The sequence below is a fragment of the Pollicipes pollicipes genome, unplaced genomic scaffold (genome assembly GCF_011947565.3).
Source record: "Pollicipes pollicipes isolate AB1234 unplaced genomic scaffold, Ppol_2.1 Scaffold_3087;HRSCAF=3621_pilon_pilon_pilon, whole genome shotgun sequence".
NCBI lineage: Eukaryota > Metazoa > Arthropoda > Thecostraca > Pollicipedomorpha > Pollicipedidae > Pollicipes > Pollicipes pollicipes.
This window is the reverse complement of record NW_023596225.1, coordinates 18970297-18981087: the sequence shown is the minus strand read 5'-3', so window position 1 is coordinate 18981087 and position 10791 is coordinate 18970297. Positions and strand designations below refer to the sequence as shown.

The following is a 10791-nucleotide window of genomic DNA, read 5'->3' as shown; positions in this document are numbered from 1 at the left end:
CCCAGTACGGGGAGCCGCCCATTCGATTCAAGCCATATGCCCGAACTGGAGTCTATGTGCCAAGCATTCGACCACCTGCCGTCGATAAGGGATCTTGTTCCGCCAGTGAGTGTTCTTGCGTCGATCAAGTAGCATCAAGCGGCGGGTGCCAGGCGCGCGAGAATGACAGCCGTGACATGCTTCCGAATGTCTTTCACAATAAAGTAGTGCCGCTCGAAGATGAGACTGGAGCGTATCTCTTTATAACTTTAAGGTTGTCCTCTTGGCTGAGTAACGGTTATAGCGACATAAAAAAAGATATTCCGCCCTGACTATCCTTTCATCACCAGATTCCATCCCCAGTCCACGGTGATATAAATGCTAATTCGTTCTTATCAATCCCAGAATAACATAGGTGGGATATACGCCAAGACTTCCCTCTTAACGCACGCATCGATGTCGTAAATCGTTCAACAGTACTCCTTTCAGGTGCAATTTTATTTGCTCACCTGTCGACCGCCGTTTGATGTCCGCTGCGGGTTGCGTGCCGCGCGGCTTACGAAGCTGCGATGCCCGGCTTGGGATTTTTATTCCAAGCTTTGTTTGCGAGCGTGCCTGTTCATCGCTATGTTAACTAATTTTTTCAACAATCGACCCTTACTGAAGGTTAAACATTTCCAAACGAACATGGCTTGTCCATGTTACTGATAATTTTGGAATTCATTTCGATCTAAGATCCGCGTTCACGGGGTATTAAAAATATCTGTACAACCAAGGGAAAAATGATGTCAAACTTGCGCGAGTCCTATCAGCTGAGGTAAAATGAATAGTGCCGGTGATTTATTCAATGCAGTCATTTAATACTCGCTTTCTTTTGTTTACTGACTTCAAAGTAAAAAGTGTCGCATGTCCCAGTGGCTCCTGGTTTCTGTTCCAGTTAAAACGGGCCCGGGTAGCCGGTACTCTTCGTACTAAGTACTCGTAAGTACTCTTCGCTCGGGCGGGGTTTTAATTTGACCCCTCTGGGATGTCGAAAACAATAATTCACAGAGTTGGTTGACCTGTATGTGCACTAACTTATGTTAACATTTAATATTCTTGGGTCATAACCTTTGAGTCAAATGGGTCAAACAAGGTCAACCCCTAATTGGTGTCCAAAATGTACCCAGACGTCCTCATGGAGCCGCCGTGCACCTAGATACCTCTCTTGGGCAAAGGGTCAGTGGCATTCATTTAAGGTCAGTGACCTAGCCTGATATCTTCGAGTCCACAGAACATGTCGGCTGCGGTACCTGTCATTAGGATACTCGAAATGAGCGCGAGAAACTACCCTTTCGCGCAATCTCATACAGATATAAAAATAAAACACAGGAAATCGTGTCTGCGACAAACAAGTGGGCCACATCATTTTTTTTTGGGGGGGGGGGCGGGGGCCCTTTGTCAACCCTGCGTACCATTTTTCCAAGGCTCTGGCTGCGCTGTTGCCGATCCCCCACCCTGTCAGCGCGAGAATTAATGGCTGTACACCATACACATCTGGATTCAGAGTCATCAGTCGCGATCTGCCGTCTATTTTTGGAGGCAGGCCGAACTGGCAAAGCCAACCCATAACACACGACCATAAGTCGTTTGGTGACGACCAGGACGTTGGGACTAAATGCATGAACAAAAGGTGGCAACGGCAAACTGAATGTGCTTTATCGACCTTAAGCCCCCGCAACCAGGTTTACGCTTAGAAACAACACCGCTCAAAGGTTAACACAGCAGTAGAAGATGCTTAATTTTTTTTTTGGCTTTCATCGGATAAGACCTTCAAACAACGGCGATTCCCCTAAAAATAAACTAAGTGTCTTAGTTCGGCACAGCACAACAAATTGTCATATTTGAATCAAAAGCAAGTGGCGATCGGTGCGTCACACTCGGCGAGAAAAGGTCAATCACCCGCACTAGACACAAGTAATTGGTTCGTGTTCCATTTCCATATCCACGCAAACATTGTGTTGTCTTTACAAGCAACGAATGTGCACCAGACAGCTCCCAATATTAAGCATACACCATGAAGTACCAAAGAAAGTGCAAACTGATGCAGCTCAGCTCTTCTTTTATGCCCTTCTCTATTATTCCGCTGAAGCGGGCGTCGATTGTGGTCTCAGCTCCAACGGGTTACGCGTTTCGGCAGTGGGCACGCGTGCGTTTCTGAGAGCAGACGCCATTGGGCAGCCCACAGCCCCCAGCCGCCACAATCCGGAGCACCGGCGATCTCGAGAGCTGATCGCCCTCCCGAGCACAGGCCGACCCCTTCGCGGCATCACAAGCACGACTGGCAGCTGCGGCTTCCGCTGGTACAACGGCAGCGGCCACGAAGCTGGTCCGGGCGCCGCGTCGGTGCCGTCGGAGAGCCAGTCAATGGTCCCGGTCAGCGGCTCACTGCCCGTCGGCCGGCGGCGGCCGGGCGCCCCAGTCGAAGCCGCCGGGCCGCTCCTCCGGCGGCGGCGCGTACGTCGGGTCCAGCGGGGCCCCCTCGAATAGGGCCACACTGCGGCGACCGAACAGGTCAGGCGGAGAACACCCGACCCGGGCTGGGCAGAACGGAAAGGGCACATCTCCACGGATTCAGCGATGGCTTCAATACAAACATATCGACACCCGCGCGTTTACGACTACCAGCTCCACTTACTGTAAGCACACAACACCAACCAGCTCATGTTTCAGCACCTTAAAATCCTTGCTTTAGGCTGCTCCGTTTGTTCAGCACCGAAAAAGTGGTGAGAAGGGTCAACTCTTGAAAAGGGAAAACATACTCCTGAACACTTTAAGACAACCGTTCGTAGATCACACGATCTCTAGAACAAGAACACTGCGACGGTTTCGTGGCGAGAACGCGGGCCATAGTCCACACAACTTACATGCTACGAGGAACTTGCAGTATGCGGAAGCCGCCTGGCTGATTTGGGAAGACGTCCTCCAAGAAGAAGTACGCATGCCCGACCGCAATGCCCATGATGTCGACCGCGATGGAGTTCCCCAGCAGCAGTGAGAACCCCAGGAGAACCCACGGCAAGTAGGGCGCCTGCAACAGGCGATAGCGTTTGACTGTCGGCGCGCACCGACATCGCCCCTCGACACAATGCTTCTGGATACCACTGTCCAGTCATTTGTGCCAGGCAGTGATATGAAAATGGTAAAATCCTGCGTCAATGTTCGCACACGAAAACAACGAACAAGATGGTCTCTGAAAAATGTTAAGATTTAGATTCAGATATTCACTAAGACTACCCGCAATTAATTTGCGGTTGTTGCAGCCTCTCGTCTGAATACAACGCAAGCATCACATGCAATTTAAAAAGCTCACTTGTAATTACTGGTATGCTTTTCAGTGGAAAAGGCTGGCCTCAACCACACAATTTCTCTGTTTAGCATATATGCTCCTAAATGCGTCACTGTTTGATTACGTCATCATACATTGTACAATATTGAGAACCAAATGACGACCAATATATCTGGAAATCATGCTCACGAACACGAGACATGAACCATTTAACGATTACATTTGTATTGGCCTTGATCGTCACGTGACTGATGGAATAACAGGGTTTGAATGACGTTATGGCGTCATGGATGCCTGGGTCCCTAGTCCCTAGAAAAAGCCTGCACTTCTTCGCGGGCGTGTGGGTCTGAGCCCAGACAGGCCTAGGTCTTATGAACAAGGCTGTAAACTGCACGGAACCATCTTCAAGGCGGCTTTGTCAGTTCAAAACCCGTACAAATGTGATACACTCCACTTAGGTGGATCCCTCATGACAGCGTGTGCTTTCTTTCATACTTGTGTGTATGCGACGGCATACGTCGGTCAGACCGTGTTTGTTCTCTAAATGGAGGAACGTTCGTCTTACCCGCATTATTTCGTTGCTGCCGCCAATGCCACACTAAGAAGATTTTTGTACCTGAACCTTCCCAGTATCTCACTGGGGCTTCCACTGAGTGACCTGTACTCGTGTTATGGGAGGAAAAATTGGTCCAAAAATAGCTGAACAGTAGTTTTAGATAAGGTCTGCGCTATCCTCAAAACCTAAATAAAGGCGTTGAAAAATGCGGCAGCCGCACTTTCTAACGCCCGACTATTCAGATTTTGGGTACCTGATTCCAATGGGCCATGCATAATGAGCAAATATCCTTCAAAAATACTATGAATTGCATCCATTACCACGCTCACCACAGGTCTCCCCCACGTACCTAAATGATCTCCACCAACCTTGAGGCAACGTTCTATATGATATTTACGTAAGTTTTGGATAGGATTAGTCAACTTTCCTGCTCCTCCCCCTTGCTTATTTTCCGAGACTACACCCCCGGCTCGGTCATGCGAACAAGCGGTTATGCAGGAGACTGCTTGAAAGTAGGGAAAACGTGTTGGTAAACAGCGAATGGATAATTCGTCCATGGACAGCTCGTTATTGTCTATACTGTGTCACATCACGGCCCTCCCCTATCATGCGTTCTCGGCTTTGCAGGCGGCAGGACGGGCCGTGCGCTTCCATAATGTAAACGCTTCGCACCTCCCACCATGCAAGGTTCAATTACCTGGAAGTTCATGAGGCCGAAGAAATTCATCCGGATGTCACGATTGCGTCTGCTCCAGACGTAGACGAGCATGATGGTGAAGGCCTGGCCCAGGAAGAGCAGGTTGACCACCAGGGCGCACAGCACCATGCAGACGGCGCCGAACGCGAACATGAGCACGAAGTCGGCCGTGCGGCCGCGGAACGAGCCGTCCTCCAGATACCGGCAGTAGCGGTACGTGAAGATCAGGTTGAAGAGGAAGGTGAAGCCGACAGGACCGAAGAAGAGAAATGTGGTGACGATACGCCATACCTGTGGAGGAGGTCAGACCCCATCAGCGATAGAGGAGGCCGATAATTTTCAGCTCCCCAGCTGAAAATTATCGGCCTCTTCAAGGCGCCACAAAATCACAAAGCTGCCGGCTGCGGAATCAGCTATATAGTGTATGATGCTTCCTTCTCACTTCTAGCTTTGTAACTAGGACATAATGAAGCAGTCTTTATAGTACCGTCTAAACAAGAAAACGTGGCAATCTAAAACATAAATTCTGACGAGTGCTGCAAATCTTAAAAGAGATCGTGGCCCTCCACATAAAAGTTGGATAGAATAAGCATCAAAGTCATTGATTTGGTAATGGCTGGAAAGGACCTACGCAGGCATACTGCCCATTCCCAAGCATAAGGCTTTTGCCACACCTCAAACTGTGTTGTCATTTGCATACACTGGTGAGATTTACTACTATCAACTGCCACCAACAATTACTTTCGGTTTGACACTGTACTTGCTCTGCTTATCAAAATGTCTAAACTTACTTGGAAATGTGTGACTATCAGGTTTGGGTTGAAGTATAGTTGAAATGGTGATACCAGGTCCAGTTGCTGGAAATACACAAAACATGTCATACACCGCGATCAGATATGCACAAGGATCCACAACATTCTGGAATTACACTCAATGTTGCATTTTTGTGCTATCCCTACGGACTAGGGCTATCATTTTAACACTCGACCGGGTAGCCGGCTGAATACCCTTCGGTTGGGTGGGGCGGGGCTGGGGGGGGGGGGGGCAATTTGACGCCCCCCTCAGATCTCAAAAACTAAGACAGCTAGAAACACCATACTTACAGGGTGTGCTGACCTATAGGTAGACTTACCAGTGTCCAATTTTTGAGGCTCCTAGGTCATGACCTTTCAGTAAAATAAGGTCAAACAAGGTCGAACTCAAGATTGGTGTCCAAAGTGCCCCAATACCTCGTGCAGCCACGGTACACCTATATAACTGTTCTAAGACACGTCACTGGCGCTCATTTGAGGGCAGTGACCTTATTTGACTGTTTGCTCATGGTGACCAACATCATACAAGTCTGCTTTGCTATTTCCATTTGAATAAGTATCAAGGATTATGCTAGGCACTTTGTTCCTAAAAACACAATGTTGAACTGGGTAATTTTAGGTCAGCGACCTATCGTGACCTTCAAGAGGTCCACAGAGGATGTATAGTACGGTTCCTGTTTTCGTACTGCTATACGATGTACCGCAAAGGCCATGTTGCCTCAATGAAATCAATTCAGGTCGAGGTCATGATAGGCCAGTGGGATCAATCTAGGTCAACTTCATGGTTGTCATAGGCACCAATACTGTTATGTAAATCAGGTTATTCTGCCAAGCTGTTCCCAGACATACTGGCAACTTGCACCTTATGTTCTTATGGCACAAAGCACTGCAAATTGTATTATTTACCATTGGTGCACTTCAGCTGTTTCTTTGCAAAGTCGACTGCGCCCGCCCGGTCGCCTGCCCTCCCAGTCGGCCAATCAAGTGGCCGACCGACCGACCCACTCCGGAACATGACGAGGTCAAATGGTACATTTTGATGGCATCATTTATCAGGTCAACAACACAGCTTAGTCACATTTTAGCATATCTAAACAATATTGCAACGATTCACAAGGATGAGAAGCCAAGCCGTGCAAAACATCTAATTTGACACATTTGACTTTATTTGACCATGAAGATATTAGCTTAGTGTCATGATTTTTTACACAACTTAGCTCTCTGTATCAACATGAGGCGCTTTGTTTCTCTTCCTCTTACAGTTCTTAAGATTATAGGTGGGGGAGGGGGGGGGGGGGAAAGACCTGCCACATCCTTACACTGCATGTAATTTTCAAGAGACCCTTCACTCAGTCTGTTAACACTCTTGTGATGGAAATGGGGTACTCAATTTGATTGAAATGAACAACATATAATACTTATATTGGTCAAACTCTTGATGCCTCAAAGACCATTAGACAAAATCTGGCATCTTTGTTACAACATGGGTACATTGAGTTATGTAGTAGAGCAAGGATAAAACAGAGAGCACAGCTCCTGCAACAGATTCAATGCATCTGTAATTCCCACACAGACATATTCAATACACATCATCATCAAGCAGCAATGAGGTAATCAAACAAATCAGCAATTATTCACAATAACAAACAATTCACAACAAATCACCAATCACATGATAAACACTGCACTTATATGTTGTCAAAAGCTCTCTTCTCTCCAGCCCTTCCCTGGCTTATGAACCATATCATCACTTCTTTGTAAAGTTTTCAGTACAATAATGGTCACAGGCAGAGTTGAGTCCATTCAAACACCTTGCCAGTCAAACCTGCATCAGCCTTGCAAGTCACTGTCATTCACAAGATGGTATGTCCAAGTGAAATATATTCCATAAACCCAAGCTTGTATATCATAAAAAGCTTGTATACCATACAAAGCCTTAAAAGCCCACAGTCACACTCAATAAACACTTTGGAGACATTGCAGACAACAAATGTCTTTGAATTCACTACATCTCTAGGAGAGCATGTAATGTGCAAGGTCCTGTGTGCCCCGGTCCTATAGTGCTGATCGCACCCAGATCAACATAACACAAAATAAACTCATATCAAGCACTTGAAGCCAAGCCCTAACAGACAACACAATGACTAGTTCCTGACCTTTGGTTTCATTTGTTGAGTCAAGTCTGCACAATATTTTGTTACCATTGTAGTATAAATAAGCAGTTTCTGCCTTTCTCCCTAACTTTTCATTTGCTATATATCTTATCCTGGGGCAGGTCCAAATCTGTCTAACTGTTCATCTGCTAACTTACTCATGCAATGTTCTGTTAAAGCAGAAACAAATAGTAAAATCATTAACTTACCTTATGTTTCCAATGTTAACTTTGAGACCATTTTTGGAAGACACATTCACAATTTAAGTTGTAGTCCTAATCTTGCAAAACTGGCAGATGGAGAACAGCCTGTCATGGATTAAAAGTTTCTGGCCTTGGTAATGTGAGTTATGGGAAAATTGTGGCAGACATCTAAAGTCTCATGTTAATATGATATGATACCCTATCCAACTCCCAGATATGGAGGTACCATGGAGGCTGGGTGGGGGTACCTGATCAGTAATGTCCAGAGGCCTAAAACATCAAAAGGCATTTTAAACTCTGAGGGTAGGCATTTGGTGTTGTTCTTTATTGGAAGGCAGTTGATGATACATGTCTGATCAGAATGCACTGATGTTCATTATACCCCACCAAGTAATATTTTGTACACATATTTACCTGTACACTTATGGCATCTAAGATCATTCATTTGTATGTGACTCACTATAGCTTTCAAAACTCCTTCGTAATAGGATGATGCAGTAACTACCTTAATCCTATGATTTTATAATCACTTCACTTTCACCAAAATAGCAGCTATCAAATATCATGGGGCTTGCATATCCTCTGCAAATTATAATGATGTGGATCAGGGCCTAACAGGCCTTTCATCACATGATTTCTGTACTTTTAAGGCTGTCCTGTTTGCACACAGAAAATTCATATTTAATTTGGTTACCTGTGACCATTGCCATATCTAGCAACATTGGCTGAATATATTTAATCTTATTATACTCATATACCCTTGTTATATCATGATAACTTCATACCCCATACATGACCTATTGAAAGGCTGGAAATTATGTGAATGATAGCAACTGCTATTCTTACTTTTAAGTTAGTAATGCTTCTTTTAAATATTCATATACACATACATGAAAAATTACAGACATTTCCCACAAAACAAACTGTTCTAACTCAAACCATGGGAATGCACTACAACTCTGAGTGATGAGCAACAGGTCAGTCCACTCCCTCCACCATAACTACCCAAGCCAAACTCACCACTGCCAGAGTTGTTAGGATGCATGCTGTGGTATAGGCCCTTGTGACAGGAGGTATGTTCAGGTACTCTTCAACCAATGGATGGAGTGCCATCACAATCTGACAGCAAAGATGCTTCTGTCCACTTTCTGATACAAGTAGCTAGGTACCTGTCCTTAGTATGCCAATTTGACCATTTATGTCTGCAGATCGCCTGCACCCACACCAAAAACAAATAAATCGTAGCAGCTGCGGACTTCACTCGGCACTTTCACACAAAATACACAGCTGAATGAGTTTCTAGGGCCGATACGGCTGACTAAGAGGTGACGAATGTCAGAACGCAGGAATTATTATCCCTATTTGATTTCCTTTTTGGTGTTCCAGCCAATGCCTTAACTACCAGGACCTCCCGGCCTCTCGTTCCCGGTAGTATCGGGTACAGTTCATATTGGCTTCGTGCTGCGGGGTAGTTCTAGGTTCTCGTCTTTGCTGCAGCGCGTTTGTCAACAACCTTGAGGGATCCTGTTACTTCGCTGCTATTCGTGTAGCCCCCTGTAAACATAGCAACCAGAGCCATGATTCTCTCCAACTGAACGTCGTTAGGAAGGAAAAAATAAAATAATACCAACTGATATAGTTCTTGCTAAGATCACTAAAGTGATCTTGAAACAGTAGTATAAAGTACTTTGAGGGATTCGCCCAAAACTCAAGCCTGGAGAGCGCTGGAATGATCTTGAAACCCTCCTACCTAGATAGGGACAAATGCTCGCGGGCTTCCTTCCACAAGCGGTGGAGTGTCCAAGGGTCATTTGTGTTTGTGATGTTTCTGAATGTATTCAACACCATCCAAGGGATTCTCTGACCGACACGAACCCTGGCTGCCGGGATTGCTAACGGAAACCGGATGTGCACACCCGGTTTCAAGGCATGAAGTACTATCAGGGGCGTTCATACTTGCTCTTCAGATTTCCACTTCATTTGGAGCATTGCTTCACATTCCAAAACTTTGAGAGAAGCGCGCTTGCCAGCGCTGCAAATGCCAAGCCCTCCAGTGAGCCACTGCCACTTGTCAGTTCTGCTGCAATTTTGTGTTGACATTTTCTTTAGTGACCCCAAAACAAACATCGCAGGATTACTGAAGAAAGAATCGTAAAGGTTTTTGGTCACCCCCGTCTTCTTAAGCTCAAAAAAGGTCACTGATCTCTACTGAACACCATCGACCTTTTGCCTAGCACAGGCCATTTTGCCTAGGGCTTCAAAGCGACTGCATGAGGAAGTATGAGGACACTTGGGACATCAGTGTCGATTTTGGCCTCGGACCTTATCTTATCCAAGGGTCATAACCCAGGAACTTCGAATCTTGATACAAGTGAGATCACATACGCGTTAACTCTGTAGTGTCCACAAATGGTTCACCTTGATAAACCGCACTCTGATTGTACACTTCTTAAAACACTTACGGTTCCACGTCTACCCTGCCATCTTGAAGTAGAGTCTTGCGTCTGATCTCGCCTGTAGTCCTGTTGGCCCGAGAATACTATAAACTCACCTCCTAAACTGCAGGGGTACCAGACATAGTGGCGGCACACGCCAAGGTGCTGCTGGTAACTGCACGGGGTACCAGACATAGCAGCAGCACACGCCAAGGTGCCGCTGGTAACTGCAGGGGGTACCAGACATAGCTGCAGCACACGTCCGGACGCGATGGTAACGGCGGGAGGTGATAATGGACACAGCTGTGGCACACCTCTGCGCATGGCTTATAACAGTGCCAGGAGTTGAAAACAGCAATGCTCTGACTTTGGACTGAGTTGCTGTGCATTTGTAGCCCTGTTAACAGCTTAAGGAAGAAACAATGGAACAAGCGGCGACAGTGGAGAAATATGGGATACAAGATGACAGTGGTGGCGTTAGCGATGCATGACCTGCGATAGCGTGGGCAAGGCATTCGTGACGCAGAACGATGAGGTCAAGGTGAGGGTGGCAGTGCTACAGGTGACCACACAGCCAGGGCAAGGGCTGACACAGATGACGGCAGCCATGACGATACACATCTCAACA

At 46.4% G+C, this 10791-nt stretch overlaps 1 protein-coding gene across 1 annotated transcript; it reads right to left on the bottom strand.

Moving 5' to 3' along the window:
- Nucleotides 1-1534: 1534 nt before the first annotated feature.
- Nucleotides 1535-9177, bottom strand: LOC119114786 (derlin-2). The gene is made up of 5 exons (XM_037238817.1): nucleotides 8749-9177; nucleotides 5352-5417; nucleotides 4561-4851; nucleotides 2886-3049; nucleotides 1535-2515 (listed from the first exon to the last, which is right to left on the bottom strand). Exons 1-5 carry the CDS (start codon nucleotides 8839-8841, stop codon nucleotides 2404-2406), a joined length of 726 nt encoding a protein of 241 aa, XP_037094712.1. The 5' UTR covers nucleotides 8842-9177; the 3' UTR covers nucleotides 1535-2403.
- Nucleotides 9178-10791: the final 1614 nt, after the last annotated feature.